General features: G+C 38.3%; 1 protein-coding gene across 4 annotated transcripts in view; it reads right to left on the reverse strand.

The window, feature by feature from the left end:
* Nucleotides 1–23,261, reverse strand: part of ppargc1b (peroxisome proliferator-activated receptor gamma, coactivator 1 beta) — a 110,406-nt gene that overhangs the window by 77,915 nt on the left and 9,230 nt on the right. For 2 of the 4 annotated variants that reach the window (XM_044126146.1, XM_044126147.1), the window contains 3 exons: nucleotides 21,682–21,737; nucleotides 18,091–18,218; nucleotides 17,899–17,997 (listed from right to left, as the gene is read on the reverse strand). The exons of 1 other annotated variant lie outside the window; for it this stretch is intronic. In XM_044126146.1, the coding sequence (XP_043982081.1) occupies nucleotides 17,899–17,979 (81 nt within the window). In that variant the 5' untranslated portion in view covers nucleotides 17,980–17,997; nucleotides 18,091–18,218; nucleotides 21,682–21,737. The remainder of the gene's footprint in view (nucleotides 1–17,898; nucleotides 17,998–18,090; nucleotides 18,219–21,681; nucleotides 21,738–23,261) is intronic. One more of the 4 variants, XM_044126149.1, reaches the window with a different exon arrangement.

Genomic DNA, 23,261 nt, shown 5'->3' on the forward strand with positions numbered 1-23,261 from the left:
CATTCAGTTTTCTTTGTGGGCAGTCTACAACAGTATCAAACAATGTGGCAGTACTGCTACCCGAACACTTAGCCCCAGGGGGAAGAAAGAAGACCTGAATATTAAACAGCACTGTCCAGCACTACAACCAGACCGGGAGAAACGTGGCTATCTAACTAGTGTGATTTCTAATGTGGAAACAAAAAGGAGCTCATTCATGTAAAAAGCAGAAATGTAGAGCAGATACAAGCTGGAGTGTAGAATTTGGTCTAGCTGATGTGTTCACGAGCCCTTCAAAAAGGGATTACGTCAATTTTTCCACAGCAAATAAAGCACACCTACTTTATAGCATAAATATCAACTGAAGAGGTACTGTCAAACATTCACACCCCATCCAAGGCACAACCAGGCTTTGGGGAGCTCCTCATCAGCCTGCTTCACTCCTAAATAGCTGCAAAGGGCTGTTTAGGGCTTAACTAATTAACCTAGTTAAAACTGCAGCAGAACTCACAGCCATAAATGGCTACCTCTCAGTCTAAGCATCCGCTACGGAGGCTAAAATGTGACTTTTCTTAGACTGATTACAGATTAGCTTTGTTTCCTATTGAGAACAAAATGAAGTCATGCAAACCTTTTCTATCTATACTATATTTACACCTCAGAATATTTATTGCAGCTATCTTTTATATAAAAAGAGTCACTACCAAAAGTGCTAGACTATGACCTCTCTCACCAAGACACGTTTTTTAAGAGTTCAGAGTTGAATAAGTGAGTGAGTTCTCAGAAGGATTGTTTCCCTTGACTAAAATCATTTGAATCTATCTTCACTATCTGCCTCACCTGCTCTGACTCTTTTGTCTACTTCCGCCTTTCCCCCACGTTCCCCAGTCGTCTTCTTCCTAAAATCACCTGCAGAGGAATCGATAAGCTATCAGACCACGACAACTCGCAGACTCACTCTTGTCTCTTTGGCCTGTATTTCACGCTGTGTAAATTGGCTATCAGCCTGCCTGAGCCGGTATTTGTGCTCTTCTCTGACCAAGTGTATGCGTGTTCACATGGAAGAGTGTGCTGTCAATTCAAATCCTACATTTGATTGACAAAATCTCCATCACTCACTCATGACTGCTTATCGGTCACGGTGAGTGTGTAGGTGTGTGTGTGTGTGTGTGTTGCCGCAGTATTTGAAACATGACAAACTGTTAATAGAGCAATATTCAAGCTGAGTGATAAAAAAAATAGAGCAGGCTGCGGTGACATCAAAGCCAACAGGAATAAAAAAACGCATTGAAAAGAGTAAAATGGGAAGGAAATAAAAGGAGGAAGGCAGTTGAAAAAAGGTCACAGACTCCAGCAAGGAACTCAGAACAGAGGGGCAATGATGGAGAGCCAAGAAAGAAAGAACACAAGTGAGGTGAACAAAAAATGGTGTGAATGGTCTGTAGTGACCAGAAATGCGACTGTATCTGTCCATAGTCCAACTTTACATGAGGTGTCAGGAAATTTGCATAACCCTGCCAACTAACAAACAAGCAAATCACATGGATCTCTTCTACTGTGTGGTTGGGAAACCAAAACGCAGCACTGACCTTCAAGATGCATCACTTTGGAAATCATATTGTGGGTATCTGGTTAGTCCCCTAACCTGAATTAATGACATGGGTTCATGGCACATTTTCAGCCCCAATTCTACCATTTTCCAGATCCTCATTTTGTAAAATAATCAGTACTTTTATGGATAGCTTTTAAAGGTCAAATACAAAATGGTTGCAATGCGATAATGGTAGCCATTTCGTCCTTTGATAGGCTTTAAATATGGGACCTGCAAAAAATATAAACTGGATGGACAGACGGAAATTCAGTGGTGAATGTTTTTTAAAAATTTTATGTTTTGGAAAGTCAGAGCATCAATGAGACCTACAAAGTATAGAAGAGTAACAGCGCATCAAAAAGTCACCGAGTATAGATAAAAGTACACAACACCTGAAGGAGACATTTAGTCTACTAATGTGTTTCCATGCAGCCATCTATCACCTCCACACAATTATAGCATTGTGTGGAGGTTTCACCAAGGTTTGGACCTTTCAACACCAAACCTTGGTGCTGAAAGGTCCCAGGTTTGGACGGATCAGGGTAGGTTTCACTCCTTCCAGGGTGCTAGTTTATCCATATAAGCTTCTAATTTAACTAATCTTTACTTGTTTGTACTGTGATGGTAACAAGCCATAAAAGAGGAGGGCATTTTCATCTCAGGAAAAAAAAAACAGACATTTGTGGAAGTGAACAGCATGAAGCTAGAAAGTATATAATAAAAACCTGTTCATATATTTTTTACAATGTGCAACTGTAAATTATTAAATAAACATACATAAAAATTTCCTTTAAGATAAATAAAACCTCAGTCTGACAAATATGCCAATACCATGAACAAAAATAAATCAGAAGCTGGAAAACTTTGAGATTATGTCAGTTTGTGAGGTAAAGTTTGTTGGTTTTACAACGCTGAATGTAAACAAGTATGATGAATTTGTAGATGAAACTATTTATATTTAAAATACTAGTTAAGTGTTTACACCTAACATAACTGAAGAACCGCAAACCAAAATTGAAAGAGGAAGAAATTCAGTTAATGTGACAAAAAAATCAGCACAAACTGGTTAATGTGGAGCTTTTCACTAAACTATTGAACTTTTTAAGATTAATTTACAACTAACTAGCACAAAGAATAAATTCACCAAAAACACTTCCGTCCAGGTACAGTCTTACTTTCACAGTGCAATCAACAAGATGCTTCTCATTTTTCTAATCTGTTGATGGAAGTCGGATACTCTCCAAACTACTGGCAGACTGAAGAGGTGAGAGAGGAGGACTGGGCACATTAATATGTCAGAGTTGATTAGAAATCACTTCCTCATTAACTCAAACCTGATGCTCCCCAGAGGCTCGTCTCAATTTTCTGATAAATGTGATTAATGCAAAAGTTAGAAGAAAGTTGCTTAATCTATCTGCACTGCATCAACAGAGCAACAACGGATTTTCAAACTTTAAATTTGATTCATTTAACTTTCTTATGTTGGATGCTTTGATGCAAAAGAATGAAAATATTCACAGTAAAATTAAATCACAAATGAAAATGTTTTCCTCTCTGGCTCAAAAAATCCAGACCAACCTAAACATTTGCACAAAGTAAGATGCTGAGTGTTTGCATGCTTTAGTTACAATATGGTTTTTATGCAGACATGACAAAGAATGCAGGTAAAACACTGAACATTTATTTTATTTTCAAGCTATTTATGGGGCATACATATACTGTGCAGTAGAGGGTTAACAGTACATGTCCTTGCTTAGGCGATGTTCACATAAAGTCCAAAAAGAATAAATCAGTCGATAGGAATCACGCAGAACAGGACTGGCATTGTAAGTATCAAAACAGATGACAGATTAGGCTGCTATCTAAAGCATTGTACCCCAAAGGATTGTAAGAATAGCTGGGTGAGATGCAGAAGGTTGAATATCCACCACTTGTTTTTATTTAGCAGTGCTCAAGGTGTGATACACCATGTGTCATATAGTGGAAGCAGTGGTGTATTATAAAGCCTTATAATTTAAATCTAATCTAAATCATCTATATTGAGCATCAATCCACCAAACTGTTTGCAGTAGAGTGTGGCAAAGTTTAACAAAGACAAAAAACATCGAAAAGGAATCACTGTTCCTGATGCACATCATCTGGTATTCAAGCAATGTCCGACCAGTTGTGAATGTGCTTTATAATTTATTGCCTGTTGTAACAGATAAAGGGAATAAAATGTAATAACAGATAATGGCTTTCAGTAGTTTACTACTTTATGTTTATTGACTTTGAATAAATGTAATATGAACCTTTCTGATTTCTGAGTGAGTCAAATTTCACTCTGGGCTCACTCGAGGATATTTAAGAATTACATTTTATTATTAAATATAACAACAATCATTTTATTAATTTTTGTTACAATATTTTGTCCAAACTGTGACTGAAAGTTTCTGGATTGGATTGATAATACAGCATCCAGAAGCAGAGCTGTACTTCCTGGTAGCAAATTTGGTTGTACACCAGTACTGTATGTGTGTAATGCCATATCACCATGGTACTGAACTGTGGTCACGCAAACGTAAGCAGCCTTTGGGATGTAGGTCAATGAGCAGCAGGCTGATGAATGGCAGGATGTGGAAGTAAGTCATGCTCAAGACAGATACAAAATCATAATAAAGGAGTACGATTCTACCAAAAGGCAGGAAAAAGATGGAAATTTTCAGGAGCAGAATGTCTGTTTAGCTGTAAACATGTGCTCACATGTTAGACTCGGTATGAATGTTGACATGCGTGTGCTAGTGTAGAAGTATTATTAACAACCACACCTATTTCTATCAGTGCCTCCGTTCAGTGCAGGTAGACGCCTGCTTGCTTACAGCACACACACACACACCTCTAAACTTTCCATCACTAAGCCCCAGAGAGCCTCCTGAGCCTATTACTGAAACTCCACTCTAATGTATTCATCATTAGGAATTATCAGAGATATTACATTAGATTATCATCAGAATACATCACAAAATCAGAGCGATTCAATTTTGGATTTCTACTGTGGTAATGTAATACATTCAGATGAGTTACAGCATTAGTCTGCAATTGTTCTATGTTATTCTTTTAACAAGCCCACATGGAGCTCTTTTAGTAATTATGTCTGAACCTGTGATCGTCCACAAGTCTAAGTGTGTATGATGTGACAGAAAGGTGTGCACTTCGAAGCCAACAGATCTATTTATAACAGTCACTCTCTGCTGGATCACACACACTGAGGTACAGAGAGACAATAATGCGCCTTTTATCTGAGGAAGCAACAAAGTTAAGTCTAAAAATAAAACATCTTTTAAAATGGAGTAAAGCACAGGGAGAAACACTCAGCTATAAGTGCAGGAGTGTGTGTGCAATACATCTCTGAACCATATCCAATAAAGTTGTGCTTGTAATAGGCTGTGTTTAAAGCAAACCATGGATACCTGTGTTTGCAGAGGTGCATGATCATACCAGTCTGTGCTTGCCTTCCCCTGACACACCGTTGCCACAGATATATGCCATGCTGGCATTCATGCATGTGACTGTGTGTCCTTTTGTCCCTCAGGTCTGTTTCGCCATTCCATGGAAATTTCCTTTAACCTTTTCCCTCATTTACACCATTGCCCTTGAGAGATCTCTCGGTGCAACAAAAACTTTTTCTATCTCCCCTGTGTCTTTGTTGGGGGCAGTAAATGGTTCAGTAGAGATAAAGCCAACTGCCATGGAGACAGTTAAGGTGTCCAAACTCCTAAAACATTGAGCAACATGATGAGTAATATCGCTGCTTCGACTACTCTATTAGCCTAGCCAAGACTACTTCTAAAAGTCTGTTATAATCTGTGAAATGACTAATAGTCTCATCCCTGCTGCTTTCACAACACAAATACTGTAAAATCCCAAATCAAGTTTTCAGTCATGTTGTGGCTTGAACAAAATAGTCTTTGCAATAGTTAGGCACAATAGAGTAATGTGTTCTTTGACAATAGAGGGCGCTGGTAAACAAAGCTACCAAACTGGTTTCAGTGTTTGAACTGGGACCAGCAACATTTTAACTTCTGTTTTTACTGTTTCCCATGACAAAGGTACCTCAGCAAAGTCACAGGAAAGGCATACTTTCAGTAGGAGCATAACACATTAATGAAGACCAACAACCAATCAAAAATGTTCTTAAACATGTGTTCAAGGAACCAAAAGATGTCTTCTGGAGAAGTCGTGGTATGGTTATTAGTGTCAGACATGGTCTGAGTACTTCAAAAAACTGTGATGTACGAGAAAATACATGCAAATATTTCTCAGGTTTATCGATAATGGTACAAAAAAGAGAAAATGATCAGTAAGCAGCAAATATGTTGACCAAAACCCCTTGTTGATGTCAGAGTCAAAGAAATTGAGCAAGCCATTTTTAAAAGTTGAAGAAAGACAGCATTAGCTTAAATAGTTACTCTTTACAACCAACGTATAAGGAATCCTATCTCTGACCACAACACTAAGCATGTAAGTTGCAGCAACACAAAACCTGAGCAGGTGCCACTTGTTGATTTAAGCTACAAATCACAAAGTCAAAACTGGACTGCTGAAAATGAGCAGAAAATGTTGCCTGGCCGATGAGTCTAAATTTCAAGTGAGACAGTCGGACAGTAGAGTCACAAATTTGCATAAATTGTATAAAGTCATAAATTCATCAAGATTCAGTTTAAAAGTGGTTGTGTTGTGGTGTGTTTTAATTTAAGGAATCTCTGATTTTGAGAGACCCTCTGCAAGAAAGACTCATCTACTCTCTGCAAATAATCTTGTAATCACAGTTAATGTTGCAACACATTTTATAGCTTTAAATGTTTCCTTCCACAAACACACAACATCTCAGCATTTTTGTGAATCTACAGGTTGGTGCGACCACTAGCAGAGTAAAGGAAATACTGCAGGGAGTGCAACATATGCACTGATGTTGCATCACTGCCTCCTCAGCTCTGTTTGACATTACCCCAGGAAGCACCATGTAATCCCTGAAGTTGTGGAACATGGGTCATAATCTTACACATTAATCCAGGAGGACGAGTGGATTATTTGGAGGGAAGAGACCCAGAGGTTTATCAGTTTTGTCTGCAAGTATGTTCCGTTATTTGCTTGTCACACTTCCTGCCCAGCAAGATTAGACCTTCTCTTTTATCTTCCACTCATCTCAGGTTTTGAAAAGAGACATAACACGGGTATGGGTCGTTCTCCCTTATAATAAGGCATTTCCTATGTGGCTGCCCCCATGATAAATCAGGCAGCGGTGGAAGAGAGCTTTAAAGAATTAGGGCATCCAGCGAGCTCTTGCCTTACTACAAAGCCCTGAGCAGCAGGGTGAGATTGAATTCCCCCTCCACCAACCCCTTCACACCTCCATCAGGTGATGTGGACATTTACTGTGTGTCTATATGAGTGTACAAGGGATGACAGCTGCACTTCTTATGTTGACACTATCAATATAGCCACCATGGCAGTTGTGATGAATACAAATTACAAACAAAGGTTAGGAAAGGACACGTAGAACACAAGTGAATATCGTTGAAAAGTTTGCTTTATTCACTGCAAACAGAGTAATCCATTTGAAATATTTATTCTTGGGTGATTTTGATTGTTATGGTGTAGAGCTACTGAAAGCCACAAGTCAGCTTTACATAACTTCAAATATTACACCAGTCCAATAATTTTTTTAAGATAATTTTTGTTCATTGAGCCACTTCTCTGGAGACCTTAAAAGTTGGGACAGCTGACTTACAGACTTGAGTCAGCTTAAAATATGTTTACTGGCCAATTAAGTACAGTGGCCATGGCTAGTATAGCAGGAATTGGTCCATTTGGCAGTGTGAGCAGAAGCCAAGACCTGCAGGAATATAAAATTAGTATCTCTATAAACCTTAAGATGCTAAAGTCAATTTCTTGACTTTAAACTGCAAAGTCATCTGAAAAAATAATATTGCACCACTGAGCATCAATCTAGTTCTTTTTCTCATTGGCTCAGGCCAGATATTTTTGGTATTACCTCTAATTTGACAGTGAAGTAAAATATGGATATGGCAGATTTATCACAGAGAGGGCCATGCTTCACAATCCTTTGCAACTTTTCCTACCACAGGTTTTCCTTCTACTCAACTTTCCACCAAAACACAATCAGCTTCTTTAGTAATGACCTCTTGTGGCTTACCCTCCCCATGAAAGTGTCAGTTACTGACTATGGGATAACTCTCCAGTCAGAAGTCTTTCCTAAGATTGTGTCGTTAAAAAAATTTGTAAAATCAATTTTTTGGTGATCTATTGTTAAAAATTTAAGAGAAACTACATTTTCAGCTGCAATTATCAAATTACCAATAATTTCCACTCAAATTTACCAATTTGTGGGCCTAAGTATGAGTACAAATATAGATTCAAACAAAAACATCAGAAATAAGCTGATTGAAGGGAAAGAAGATTCTGGGGTTGTGGCAAAGCTTGCAGAAAGTGGGCACATCGATATGCCATGAGTCAGAGAGCGTCTACCTTCCTCCTAAGCCTTCAAACTGTACATAAGATGAATAATTATTCAATTAATATATGGAAAGCAATTAATACATATAAACATATATTTTTAGTAAATGTTTAGGTTTGCAAGATGGCAAAGTGTTAAAAATGCAATACAATGTAAGCTATTGAGTGGGTAAAAAGTGAGGTTTCATAGTCAGGGTTTTATCTAATAAATGTCTAATTAGCCATTAATGAGCCTATTCAGCATCAAATACTAGATTCAAAATATCTAATGACTGCCTGTGGCCTACAGTCACAGGAGAAAGCAGCAAAAAGATTTATTCAAAGAAGTTTCTCAATGACTTTAGCAGCTGATAAATTACTCAAATTGTTGTAATTTGACTCACTGATGAATCAGGGTCTTTGCAGGGGAACAGCCAACCGAGAGGCTTAACCAACTCACCAGTGTTAAACTCTCTGTAAAAGATGATTTAACAATAAAAGACTCAATATGTTTAAACCCTTGGAGGTGGATTTCAATGTGACATAAAGATAAAAAGCATAAATTTGAAGAATAACCAGCAGCATGAGGAAATGGAGAGCAGGGATACCAGTGAATCACAACACTAACTGAAAAGCTTGGACCGAGTGCAAAAGATGAGATGGAGGAGAAATTTACATCTTCACATCCCACTCCGGTTTGAGTCACAGCGGCAACAACCTGCAACATGGCGACAGTCTGAATAGATCTTCATATAAATTAAGGTGGAAAAATGCAATAAGGAATTCCTAATAGGATCTGAATTCCCCTTGAGTCTCAGTCATGTTAGATTTTTTTCTGCTTACCTGATTTCTCCAGCATCTTTCCTTTTGCTGCTCACTGCAATACCTAACAGAAAGCCACTGTGTGAAATTCTGCTGCATGGAAATTGGATTTCAGAGATTCATACATAGATCCAAGTTTCTTACAGGTTGCAAAGTAAGAAATGCAACTTGTTATACTCCACTTTCCTTCTACAAACAGCATTTATTGGATCATGAGAAAGCTCAGTGCTCAAACTATCAATTGAAATAGGCAGTTCCACCAACACAAGGTCCTTCAAATGAAACTGAACCTTGTGGTGATAGGGGTCGCAGTTTGACATGCATTCAAGGAGAGCAGGAACAAAACTCGTGTTGATTTGATTAAACCTAAAGCAATAATGTACAGCTCCACTTTGCCCTGAACCATGCAGGTCTGTAAGCCTTTGCTAGCGCCGTTTATCCCTGTTTGGAAACGGGGCTAAAGGTTAACACTGCCCAAGAGCCTTACTGTGTTCTGTTATGGGATACCAAAGACAAAGCCACATGATTAGAGGAAGAAACTGCATCTGATCTTGACAGATGGATAGACCGTATCAGTCTTCCAGGACTGCCAGCAAAGACTTAATGAGTCTGGCTCTTTAGCAATAATCATACCACTTCTGCACATTAAAACTGTATCCATCAAGGCTTAATGAAATCTACTGTGCTATGTTTTAATTAGCATGGGTGATTTGTTGCGTCTAACCAACACCTTCTGATTACTCCCCTGCAAAATTAGGATCACATGAGATTATGTTATAGGTAAAACTTTCCAAAAAGTATTGTGGACAAAAATTGAAGGCAATCATACAACACAATTGATAAGCAACATTTAATTTTTCATTGTTACGTTTAAAAAAGTCACAAACACAGTTATGGAAAAAGGAGGAATAGAATCTAATTATTTTATAGCTATGACTCAATACGACAAAGTTTAGAGTCTGGACTTTGACTGAGCCATTGCAACACCTGGAGTCACGTCATCTGGACTATGCTGATGCAGATGTACTGCTGTGTTTGAAATCATTGTCCTCCCAAAACCGCTGGCTATTTAGTGGTGAATGGACTGGTGGTCAGTTAATCAACTGCATTTGAGTTGGATCACCTGGCTGATGTATACTTCATGAAATCTTTTGGACGTAGCAAATATGAACTGAATTTTTACTCAACGACTGATGTATCTTGACTAAAATTGTAAGAAAAATCAATTGCTAATCATGTTTCTTGATGTCCAGCTTGGAGTGCAGTTATTAAAAAATACTCTGCAGTTTTTGTCACATATTTACAAGAACACTATCAATGGCGTAAAACAGTGTACACAATGGTGCAAAGTTGAGACATGCCAAGATGTCATCTTACAAAACAACTTGGTTAATGCATTGCTGAAAAGTTAATAAACCGTTAGCTAACTGCTTTCCCTAATAAGGTAAAATCAGTTATTAAAACTCTAAGTTAAGCAATTTTGAGTTGGATCAATTTACTGTAGCAATACATTTTCATTGATGCTCGAATCTGAGCGGTGACCTAAGTTAGCAGAAAGAGTGACAATGCAAACCATGACAGAAAAGTATCTTACATAAATGAAAAAAAAGAACGAAGACGACACAATTAGAATATGAATTCAGAGACAGGAGTCCAGGTTTAATCAGAGATTGCATGATCTAACTGAGAGTATGCCTGCATGAATTTTTGCTTTGGTGCCAAGAAAGTCTGAGTGAGCAGCTGATGAATCACCACCTAATTAATTATTGAACACCCCCTCCACCAACCTGCTTCTGGTAGCATGGTAGCTAGCAACAGTCAAACACGTGATGGCTGAGAGATCCCTTCAACACACACAGGGTTTAGGAGCGTGGTTAACGGGAGCATGGGCCCCTTGTGTCTCAGCTGGATGCCTGATGAACCTCAGAGGGATTTCAGAGGAAACAAACATATTCCCAACGCCATCACAGACTAACACAGCCCCAAAGGGAATGAGCCAAACATCAACACACTTATATCCCTGACAAAAACTAGGTGATTCTTATCAGGTGCAAAGCACTATAGTGGGGTACTTTAAAAAGACCAGTGACTATTTTAATACTACTAAGCTGTGAATCTGACACCTGGGCAATATTCACCTAAACTTTCTCACTTTACTTTCGTACTTTATGTCAGGCGGACATATTGTTCTGTCTCCAACAAGGTGGATACTCCACCAGCTGCAGCCTTAATTGCGTCAACCCCAGCTATATTAAAATATTTAAGACAAAACTAGTCAGCTTATGTCATTTTGGACACAGTTTCCACACAATTGTGTGATTATATCCAAGTGCTGCTCGTGATGTAAGCAGCGCATAGTGACAGAAGGGACAGGTGAGTCACCGTGGGGCTGCAGGCGGAACACATTGCACTGCAGCACTGCACATCACGACTCGCACAGACAAGAGAGGAACAGCAAGAGAGCTAATGGCACGGAATTGGGAATAAAACACAGGATGGTGGACACAAATACACCAAAAGTAAATGCAGCGGAGACACAGCAAAAAGCCTAAATCATTGAAAAGCAAAAAACAACTCAGGATAGAATATATATTGAACACAATCAGTAACGTCTGTATCAAAGACGTCCATCACACCTGGGAGGATCCTTAAAGCCTTGATATCTGTACTCGTCTGTCTGCTGTCTGTGCTGAGCCTTCACTCCTCAGTCGCCAACTAGTTTAAGGCATATTTATCAGTCTACCCAAAGAAGGTGATGTGCCAGCTGTCTTTCTGCCCCCATTCGGCTGAAAGTAACAAATCAAATAGAATTTTATATCCAAGTTAAATCACAGAGATGTTATATAAATCTTCCACCGAACTGTTTTGTGTATTAGCATCATCTTGTTCCTATAATCATACAGAAGCGTAGAGAAACAATGCATGAACACATTAGAAGCTCATTTTTAATTGGCTGGAACTGAGTTCAAGACAACATTTGTCTGTGTAGATCTTCCATACATCATAAAAAAAACAGAATGTTGAATTTCCAATTGGGCAATGAAATAAGGACAATTATGGTTTTGAGGGAAGGTCTTACCAAACCTAGATTCACTCCAATTTAAAATCCAATTTGAAGCAGTTTTAGACCTCTGTAATCCTACTTTATTTATTTATTTATTTTTCAATTTACAATTGGTGAATTTATTTTGTTTGTTAAAAAACATTCCCAATGAAACAAGTCAGAGTGCTTTGCTTAGCATCTACAAAGCACTTCTACTTCGGTTAAGATCCACATGAGTAGGACTGGTTTAACTGGTTTCAGAACATATTTTAGTGGAACCCAGAGGGCAAAACCACTCAATAGGTGCTTTAAGTATCTTAACCTTCCTGTTATGTTCGTCTCTGAGGTACAGCAAAAATTTGACCTGGGGAGCGTTTAATCATGCAATAGTGTCAGAAACCAAAAAAGTCCTCCAAAACATTTTTGTATCTGATTATTAACTCCAATACTAACCATTTCAATCAATATTTGTGCAATGATGTTTTATTATTTCTCAGAGATTAAGGATCAATGACGACAACCTACTTATTTACTCATAAATTCCATAAAAAAAGGAATTTAAATGTGTCTATGGTTTTCAAATATCCAGAGAAGATCAAAATACTTTGACAAAAAATGCTTCTCACAACTTTATGGTGCTGTTTAATGAATGATGGTTGACCTACTGTATGGTGATCAAAGAGGCAGCAATTGCTTCTGAGTTCACCTTCTTTTTACTGGAAAATAACACATGTGAGCTGTACGCGCATGTGATTTTCTCAGTAGTGAAGCGAGTTTGCCTAACCGGTGGTTTGAACAGCAGAGTGAACTGGACGTGACAAGGCTAATATTTTACCAGCATGTGTCCCGTAGCCGGCTGTGTACCGTCAAAGCAGGATGTGTTGCTGATGTTAAGTCGGACTGATCTCCGTCAAAATCCCCTTTTACCCCCGCTGAGAGGGCTGAGAGCGACCCTCGACACCCGGTCAGTTATAAGCCCTGAGAGAGGTCTGAGAAGCTTTCTGTGATCTAAAGCCACTTCTCTGTGGGTCCGGTCAGGTCGACGGAAACAGAAAAGTTTTAAATACATCATGTTGTCTTTGCATTCAACCTCCAGAGAAGCAGCAGGTTTGCAAGTCCAAAAACACATTCTTGTTATCCTGTAAAACTAAAAAGCATTTAAAACTTAGATTACACAGTTGTTCTTCCAATAACTTTTGTCATAGGATAATAATGTTAATGTTTTAATGTTGTTAAGTTTACATGAGCATTAGCATAATTATCCTGTAGTGTGCCAGCAATATGAACTGCAGTTGTTAAGCTATGAATACTGTATGTCTGTTACGCAGTTGAGGGCAGGCTTGCTAATCAAACAGACAAACTGTGCATTACACACTTAAATACAATAACAAAATATAGTGGGGGCTTGTTTGTAGTGTTACTATATATAAATTCAATAATGTTGCAAATTTTCTAGAATTTTGACAAATTGTTGCTCAAATGCAGCAATACTTTACTAAAGATTTGTATGAAGTGACAATTTAACACTGTCTGATGATTGTAGGTAACTGTGTTTATATGAAATAACACAGTTAGCTTGGCATGAAAATAGAGCAGAATAGAAATATACTTTCTTGTCCCACAGTGAGGAAATTCAGCAAAAAACAAGAGGGAAAAATCAGAACTTTTAGTTATCCTGTAATTGAGTGGAGGCTTGACTGTACATCATAACTTTTAGTTACAGACTTGTCTCAACCTTTTTACGTTGACCTACATTTGTCATGGACTTACTCATCAATTAAAGAAGAGGAAGAGTTTTTGCAAATATGATTTCAAAACGACATTACCAGAATCCTCTTGGGAATTTTATAATCTTAATAGGCTGAAAGGTATTACTGTGAACTTGGGACTGCTGTTACCTTTACTTTAACATATGCAGTGTTACAAAGAATCTATTTGTTCTCTCTGCAATAAAAAACAAAACATTTTGACATCAGCAGCAGCATCTCCAGGAATATGTCATTGAAGACATTGTGATTTTGCAAGGCAAATGTTTGAGATGTTGTAGCAACTTTAAGAAACCATCACTTTCACCCAGAGGCAACAGCATATTTCATGTAAGACTAATCTGTAATTGTCATGTTATGACGAAGAAATTAGCAAATACTCCAAACTTGACTATATAGTGACATAACACAACAGATATAGGCAGCAGTTTGTGTCATTTAGGAGACAACTCAAGAAAAATAACACTGGGGACACTGAATTCTGCAAATATTGCCAAAGAAAATCCTAAAATAAAAAGCAAAAAGCTAAGTTTGTTGGAAAGCCAATTTCTGTCTGCATTTGTAGAAATGGCATCTAAGCCCAAACAGCAATTTGTTTTGATATTGAGGTGCATGTGCAAAACAAACAGGAAGAGAAAAGATGAGGCAAACTGTGCCATGCTTGTTTATGTGTGCATGTGTGAGAGAAAACTAAAGAGACAGCGAGAAGAGGAAGCAGTCACATGTTAGGAGGAAGAAGAGAAGAGGAGGGAGGCGAGACAGCCCATCCCTCCTCGACGTCACGGTAACGCCTCCGTCTGCCCCTCCCTCCACTACAACTCACATGACTGCAGCAGGGCAATTCTGTAACACCAGTCACGAGGATAGAGTACTACAATAACCAGCCGGCAGGGGCGAGTGTGTCTTTTATAAGCACAACCCAAATACACACACACACAGCAGCGGGGAGGAAAAGAAAGCCATAAGTCCGCCTTAATAACTAGAAGTAAATATTAACATATAATGTGCCGTTTGCACTATAAATAACCTTATCAGACTGCACATAAAAAACGCACTTCTCACTGCGATACAGTGCACAGTTTGATTCCGTTTCTGACTCAAGTTTATCTTCCCTCTTCCGTGCCAGTCAAGGACTTAGCAGCAATCCAGCATTAAAAGCCTCAGAGCAAAGCATCGGGTAGACGTAGCAGCATGCCTATTTCCATCTGAGCACTTTTCTCCCTCGCAGTTGTCCCATTTACATTCCACATCCACATCTTTATTGGATCTGCACAGCATGGATATACTTTTGTTTTATAGTCACATTTTCCAAATCGAAATTTGTGTTAGGTGTCTTGTGCATTATTTTTCCCTCTTGTGCTCAGCATGATATGCATTTCCAACTTCCTTCTGCTGGTTGACTGATGTTTGGTTGTGTGGGTTTGTAAGGCAAAGGTGATTTTTGAACAGAAATGATTTGGTACACCACTTTTTGACTCTTTCAGAGAATTTTATTCACAACTGTGGTAACCTGATACACAATGGGATTTTGTAATTTAGCCATTAAGGCTCATTGCCAAGGGCGTCACTTCAACTTGGGGAGGGACAAGGGCAAAGACAGCAAAATTCGTATAATATACGCCGTGAATATGTCTTCTATTCCAATTTTACATAACCAGTCAGTGGGAAAATAATTATAGCACAATATTGTTGATTATTGCTGCATTAATAATAGTGACTGCTAGAAATAGAGATATAATTCTGTACTGCTCTTTTCCATGGTCGTGATATACCCACCTTGATCCCTTAGACTCTTGGTTAATAAAATCTAGATTTGGTACAAATATAAAGTGAACTAAAGTCAAATCAGTCCATTGAGCCAAATACCCACCCATGAGGGCATAACGTTATGACCAGCAAATTTAAATTATTTCCAGTTTTTCATTGCAATCTATCTCAACCTGATGTTTATTTATTTCAAAAAGGGGCAATGAATATTATATAATATACCAGAGTTAGCCATAGTTTCTCAGGGTACAATCACTAAACATACAATACACGACAGTGCAATACAGACAAGTTAACAAGCTTCTTCTATCAAAACAGAAAATAATAATGATATAAAAAAAAAAAAAGTAATGTTCCATCTGGAAGATGAACCTTAATTCCTGTTTTCAGCTTTTTGCATAAAAAAGCATAAACGCCTAATTTTAGCTCCTTTCATTCTCCCATCAACTTTGCTCTTCTCTCCCTGCTATACAAAAGCATGATGCTGCCATCACCGTGTTTCATAGCTCACTACTTTCAAGTCCTGGGACCACTTCTTATACTTACAGATCCATACAAAGCAAGGAGGCTGCTGTTTCTGACACAATTTGACTGTCACACGCTTGCCCTTATGAAACTCACTCAAATTCTTATGCTTTCTGACTTTGAGGAGAAACTTTTCATCCACTTATTGGCAACATGATGAAGAAATACTCTGAATAATTTTCAATACTAATTGGTGTTTGTACCTCTTTTAAGGATTTTTGGAAAGCAGTTTGAATGCATAAAACATGAAATGTGATAGGCTACAAAATATTGCAGTGCTTCGGAATAGATATTGCATAAGCTGATAGTGTGATGACTGTGATTCAATTTATTGTTGCAAAATCAATTTAAAGAACTAAATATGTGATAAATTCCAGTGAGAATACATGAACAGTATAGCTGAGTTATGTGTAACATAATGTTCTGCAAATATAACAGACATTGTTTTGCATCTCCCTTTAATATGCATAACATTGAGATGGCTCACATCCACAGTATGTGTTATGTATAGGCACATGTCACTGCTGCGGCTTATAAATAGCCCCCAGTCTCCCTACATCCCTCCACGCACTGATTTCAACCTGCTGGGCTGCCAATCAGCTGTGACAGACCTCCTTCTTCCCCCACTTCACCAACAGCAACACCGATACCTCCAACCCACACACAGAGCGCATCAGATGCGGCGATGACCCTGCATCATCCAGAGCAAAAACAATCACCGCAATGCAATTATGTCACGCTGTGCTGAGGGGGTCTTTTCCTGCAGTCTACCAGCTAGGAGATTAATCTTCGTGTGTTGCGACTTTAAATTAAGAATCAGCAAATTTTCGCTAATTTTCTTTAAAGTGCAGCCCCCCGCGACCCTCCTCATCCATATACACAATCGGTTAACAGCCTGTCACGATAATCACACTTTCAGGTAAAATGTCCAAGAATCGAGCAGATTTCAGTCAGTTTTTCCACCCAGACGCGTTTTGTAATCGTTTCGATTACGCAAACCATTACGAAAACGTAAAACCGCATCAACTTTCCCAGCTGACGCAGAACTCTGCTCTTCTTCGTCCAGGTTTTGGAGATACAAAGTCTAATAACAATAATAATGAGATGTCCATGAACGCATCGTGGGAAAGGTGTTGTTCAACTTTGGAGCGCTCCGACCAGCATGGATAGATCCGCTGGAGATCCAAAAATCCTCCGGCGTGCTAAACCCGCAGTGTCGAGGCAATCAGCTTAATAATGAAGTGGATAAATAACATTACACAGCATTAATGTGTTGAAATGCCACAACAAGGGACCTCTTCAAAACATTTAATTAGTGTTAAAAAGAAAACAAGGAACGCAAACACATGGATTAAGCACACAAAAATCCGCCTTTCTTCACACACATTTAAAAAAATAAACAGTCCAGTACCCAATTAATACGTCAATATATCGCAATAATCCACCGGCTTCTCCACGCGTGAAGAGGCGCACCACGTGTTCCGAGTCCCCGGCACTGAAATTAAAACTTCCCTCAAGAATGCGTTTAAAGTTTCCAAAGCGCCCCTCTGCATACCAAATAACCTCGGCCGAGCAGCAGCACACCGGCTGCTTTCCGCCTCCAGGTCTAACACCAAAACATTTACCCGTTTCCATCCAATAAATTCCCCTATTGCCGATGGCTGATGACATTTCCTCCAAGACACGTGAAAGCCAGACATTGTCATTGTAGTCCACACACACACGCTCACGCACACATGCATGAAGACCGAGAAGCCGGCTTGCACTGTGCCGGGGAGATGCTGCTGAGCAGCCCAGAAAGAGGCTCCCATCAGCCGGGCACAGCGTAAGCCAGAGCCGGCGACGTGCAGAGACGCGCCCCGCTCTGCAAAGCCCGGCGTCCCGTGTATCCTCCAAGACTGGAATCTTACCTGGCTGCCGGAGTTTTCTGTCAGGTAACTGAAGACAAAGGACGAGAGTTCCTCATCTAATAGTGGAGCGAAGTCCGCCATCTTCTAGTGAATGAGGAGCTGCGGAGTCAGAGAGTGGAGTATAGGAGGAGGAGGAGTGAGAGCGGGCCGCCTGTAGGGGGCGCATCTATTTACTCGTGGAGACAAACATACACATTAAAAGACATGCGGCTCTTCAAAAGCGGTCTCCGGGGAGCACCAGAGGGTCGATGCTTGGATTCCCGCGGCTAAATCAGGACTGTGTCACTGCAATGTCACTGCCCTATAAGCTTCATAAAGATCTGTTTATAGAAATAGATAGATATATTCTCAGAAGAAAGCACATTTTATGCAACATAATCAAAAGTTCACAGCCGTTCAAATGTGCTGATATATTTTTGATGTAGCTGAGAAAGACTCAGAGAAATTAGAAACACGCCATGCAATCTTTTCATATACTTTTGTTGAAGTAGTAAATGAATTATATTTCGAACATGCAAATACATCTCATCCATGGTTTCAGTTTTGGGACTTCGCTTTTAAAGTTTATTGTTGTTATTGTACAATGACCTGTTCTGTTTTTTCCTTGTATATTTATAGAGTTTCAGCAATGTCCAGCATCACCACAAATGAATTAGGCCTAACATTATGACCGGCAGCTTAATAGTGGGTTGGTTTCTCTTTTGCTGCTAAAATAGCCCTGAGTAGGGCAGCTGTGGCTACTATCCAGCAGCCACAGCTACTATCCAGTAGCTTGCTACCATTAGCATGTGAATGTGTCAAAATTGCTATACAAGTACACGCCATTTAGTATTAACTTCTTGAGCAATTTCAGTGCACTACCGTACATAAGCCAGCCTTTGCTCTCAAAGTGCATTATGACCAAGACATCAGTCCTCTATGCTATTTTGACTGGTATTTTCCACTGCAGTATCACCCTATAAGGGCTGTGGTTTTGTAAATACTCTGACCAAGCCGTTCAGGCCTGGTCAAATTCACTCAAATCTTCACTCTTATCAATTTTTACTCCGTATAACAAATCAACATTTAGGACAAAGTGTTCCACTGCAGTACAATAAGGAAAATGTCATCAGTTTCACTCACTTCAACTCTTAGTGGTCATAATGTTATGTCTTATCATTGAGTACATGACATCAAACACAAATTTGAAGTGTAATCTTGGCATTAAAACTAAGAATAAAAATGAGCTGCATACTAATATGCATTCATTAAGGACACTGTTTTGTAACCACAGAAAAGAAAAACACAAAATGTGGGGCTGATCAGTGGGGACATGCATTGTACAGTTAAAAACTCTTTAAACATTCTGCTTTTGTCTCAGATCCACAGCTATAAGTGGCAAAATCCTCTCGCTGTTGCTGGGAAACAGCAACATCATCGACGCCTGTCAGTTGTCTATTCCAACACAGCTGATGTTCTGCAAAAACATTCTAACCGGGTACTGTTTTCTTTCACACACACGGTTTTGCATATATTTATATATTTGTATTGATTCATATAGTGGCAGCCCCTTTTTCCACATAGTTACTGTGTCCCTTCCAGCATGAGCACAATGACTTATGGTTTCCTGCTAACAATAGCTTTTTTCTTATCACAAACCTCTTTTCAGAAGAGCAATATTAATGCTAACATTAAATTACACTTACATGGAGTCTATTTATTTATCAGGTGGCCTCTGAAAGCAGTTGGTAACACCGGCTTTTATTTCATACTACACTTTTCAGAATTCTGTTTGTGAAAAAAACTGAAAAACAATTGAAGCAATCCTTCTGCTTCACAATTATGTGCTTATTTGTGTTGACCTATCAGATAAAATCCACATGAAAACTCTGTACATTGTTGATGGTGGTTGTAACATAACAAAAGGTGAATGAGCACAAGGGGTATGAATACTTTTGCAAGGAAGTATGCTAAAATGTTTGAAAAGCAATTTAATAGTTTGTTCTGCATTGGTGTTCTATTTTTCTGAGCCATTTGTTTATAATCTGATAATTCCAGCGATGTTATTCAACCTTGTTTTTTTTAAAGTCAGCATGACTTTGTCTTATTGGCCTGAATAAACCGGCTTTACCTAGTTTTCAACCTGACACCCAGCCTGAAGCAAAATAGCACGCTCGAGTAAATCTCGTCTTTACTGCACACAGTCAGTGGTAATTGGATGACTTAATTCTTTACAGTTTCCCCTGGCAGTTTGTTGACAAGCTTCTGCACAGAGAGACACTTCTTAACAATATAGTTTAGACACAATTCTCTTCTTTGCAATTAGAGGCAAACTTGCATCTTAATCCTTTATGGTTGTATCATCAGTGGATGAGCACAATATTTTTTAAGTTCATTCCAGCACATGACCTAACTTAATCCAAAGCCTTTTCACTTGATAATGAACAGTCAGATCCAGGTAATGTTGAATCTGGTCTGTCAGTGGATTTCCAGAGTTTCTGAACTCATAACAGCCTTTCTATTTTCCATATGAATGCATCTGACAGCGCACATTCATAACCCGAGCAGATGCAAATATGTTAATTATACTACAAAAACACAAACTTTTCTTCATTCAGATGCAGAAACTAGAAACAAATCTGTTGCCTTATTAGTACTAGTAAAAGCAATTATCTAAACTAGGCCAGCTCCTTGGATGCAGTCAGAATGAATCCAGTTGTACATTCCCACTACACACTCGTTACAGTTACATTCTTACTATGTGTTTCTGAAATTGCGTCAGATCCAGATGCAGAGCAAACAGAATGGAAAATACACCTCAGCATTTGTTTGCTGGCACCAGTAGCTATGCATTATTGCAGTAAGTAGCTTTGCTGGAAGGCAAGTTTGCGTTTTGTTGTTGGTCAGGGGAAAAAAAGTGGTTATGTAATGCAGTTTTTGTTAAAACGTTCAAGGAAAAATTATTGCATTGGACAGATTCCCAATTATTCAAACCATCATGAAGCAGATAAATCCCTTCGTAGAAAGGTGTTGCAGTATTAGATCATGAAAAGAAAATGGTGCAACTCCATTGGGCCTAAAAAAATCAATCAAACTCATTTTAGATATAAGGTGTCAGCTGTAGAACATCATGTCTTGGTTGTATTTTTTATTTAGCTATTTTATTGTCTAATCCCTTAAAAAAATCTCCCACACACATATGCCTTTGATGACATCACACAATATATAAGACAAAAGATGAGACCTTTTCTATGGAAGTCAATTTGTATCTTGTTTTATTTTTTTTCTTCCTCAAAGATGGAATTATTTTACAATTTCTGGCTGCACCAACATGTTGGAGCTATAGATGGGAATGTTTACTAGTATTACAATAAAACATTTATTTAAATAGACAAAAAAAAAAAGACTAAGAACAAATGTCTTATTTACAAATGTTGCCTGGCAGAAGGAAAGTTTTTCTGAGTGGGGCTAAGAGAGACTGTAAAGCAAGATACAATTTAAAATGACACAAATTACACAATAAGAAAAAACAAAACCAATAAATGAAATACAACAGTCACAAAAAAGCAATTAAATAGTGGAGCAAAGAGTCTAAGAATGGATAAAGACAGCTTGGTGAAGAGGACCAGGGTTGACTGGAATGGTCAGATTTAATTATTAAAGACCGTCAATGATTATTCTGAGTCAAACTGTTAGAATAACTCTATAAAGGGTAATAAGTTTTATCAGCAGGACTTTTTAAGTCCCAAAAATGTTTCCTGCATGTTTGCTGGATCAACAAGTACTTCTGTAGAAAATGATTACCTGGCAGACATATTTACTGAGCCCAGTACCACCAGTTAGCACCTCCACTCATGCATCTGAGAGAGAAAGAGAGAAGCACAATTTGACAAGTACTCATTTTGCAAGCTGTGAATATACTCTGAAGTACAAATTGATAGACAGTTTCAAATAGTGTATATTTTGGGGCAATAGACTGTTACTTGCAATAGATAGACAGATGGGTTTCATACATACACTATATATTGTGGCAACTTGTCAGAACTTATTCCCAAACAACATATCAACTAAGTGTCAGTTTTGAAAACAAAGAAATGAACTGAAAGGTTTTAGCTAAAGGTCAATTTGGCAGGTACAGTATTTAGGTAATAACATCAAAGCATGAGTTACCGTGAATGGCTGGAAAGACTTAACTGACATGAAAGAGGCACGGGGATCATGTTTTACAACCATGGGAGCAGAAAATACTACCTTCTCCTTATGCATAGGGAATTACAAATGCTTTTTTTTTTTAACCAAAGGCAATGATATACAAGTATCTTTTGAGTGTGATGTAGTAATGCTGCCTCATTAACATCCTCATCACGAAGGAGAAACTCATTAACTTGCAGTTAAGGTTGTCTGAATATCAGTTCATCTCAAGAAATGAGAATATCATTGAGAAGATAATTATTTTCAGTAAATTTTATTTCAGAATAAAATTTGTTTTACACATGGTGATAAAGTAAATACAAAAAAATGCTTAATACTGTTGGTGATTATGACTCACACCTGATGAAAACTCAAAATTCAGTTTTTGAAAAAGTAGACAGCTGCAGAAGACCAAGAGAAATTTGATACTAATACAGAAATGTGATGTATGTAATGTACTTTACAGTGCATGTATTGCGTTTCACCCAATTTCTTCTTGCTGAAGCACACCTCAGATACACAGCAGTACAATAATCTAAAAAACACAAGCAGGTCCACCAAAGTTAAGGATTTGTAGTGGCCTAGTCAAAGTCTGACTGAAATGCTATGGCAGATTGGGTTGAGTTGCTTTTTCACCATGATAAATGAATCTGATTTACCTTGTGTTGGTGTTTGATGTTCAACTCATTTCATAGTGTGAAACATTTAAATGTGACAAGAAGGAATGCGCATATTTTTCTGTAGAATATCTCAAAAAGGTGTTTGTTATCAATAAGAGCTACAGTTGAGACCAAAAGTTAGTTCTTCTAATTGGGACACACCTTTTTATGTCCACAGAGTTACATAAAAAGGTTATGTCCACAGAGTTATGTCCAAACTTTTGGTCTGTACTCTACATAAACAAGAATAATATTTGCTGATTTTGATGCATATTAAAATCAAAACTTAAGAAATATAAATTTTATACAGTACAGGTCTGTTCAGCTTTGTAAGCATAATCCTTTTGGGTCTTTGGAGTAGAGGGGATGACATGGTTCAAGTATTGCTTATAAAGGTGACATAAACAGGAATTTTTGTTGATCTAAAGTTTTTTTTCTCAACTCATAACTTACACAGAATGCATTTTCAGTTCTCTACTGAAATAATGAGGCCTTTAAACATACAAGTCTAATGGCACTAAAGTTAGGCTTAAC

This window comes from Gambusia affinis, linkage group LG09, assembly GCF_019740435.1.
Source record: "Gambusia affinis linkage group LG09, SWU_Gaff_1.0, whole genome shotgun sequence".
Classification (NCBI taxonomy): Eukaryota; Metazoa; Chordata; class Actinopteri; order Cyprinodontiformes; family Poeciliidae; genus Gambusia; species Gambusia affinis.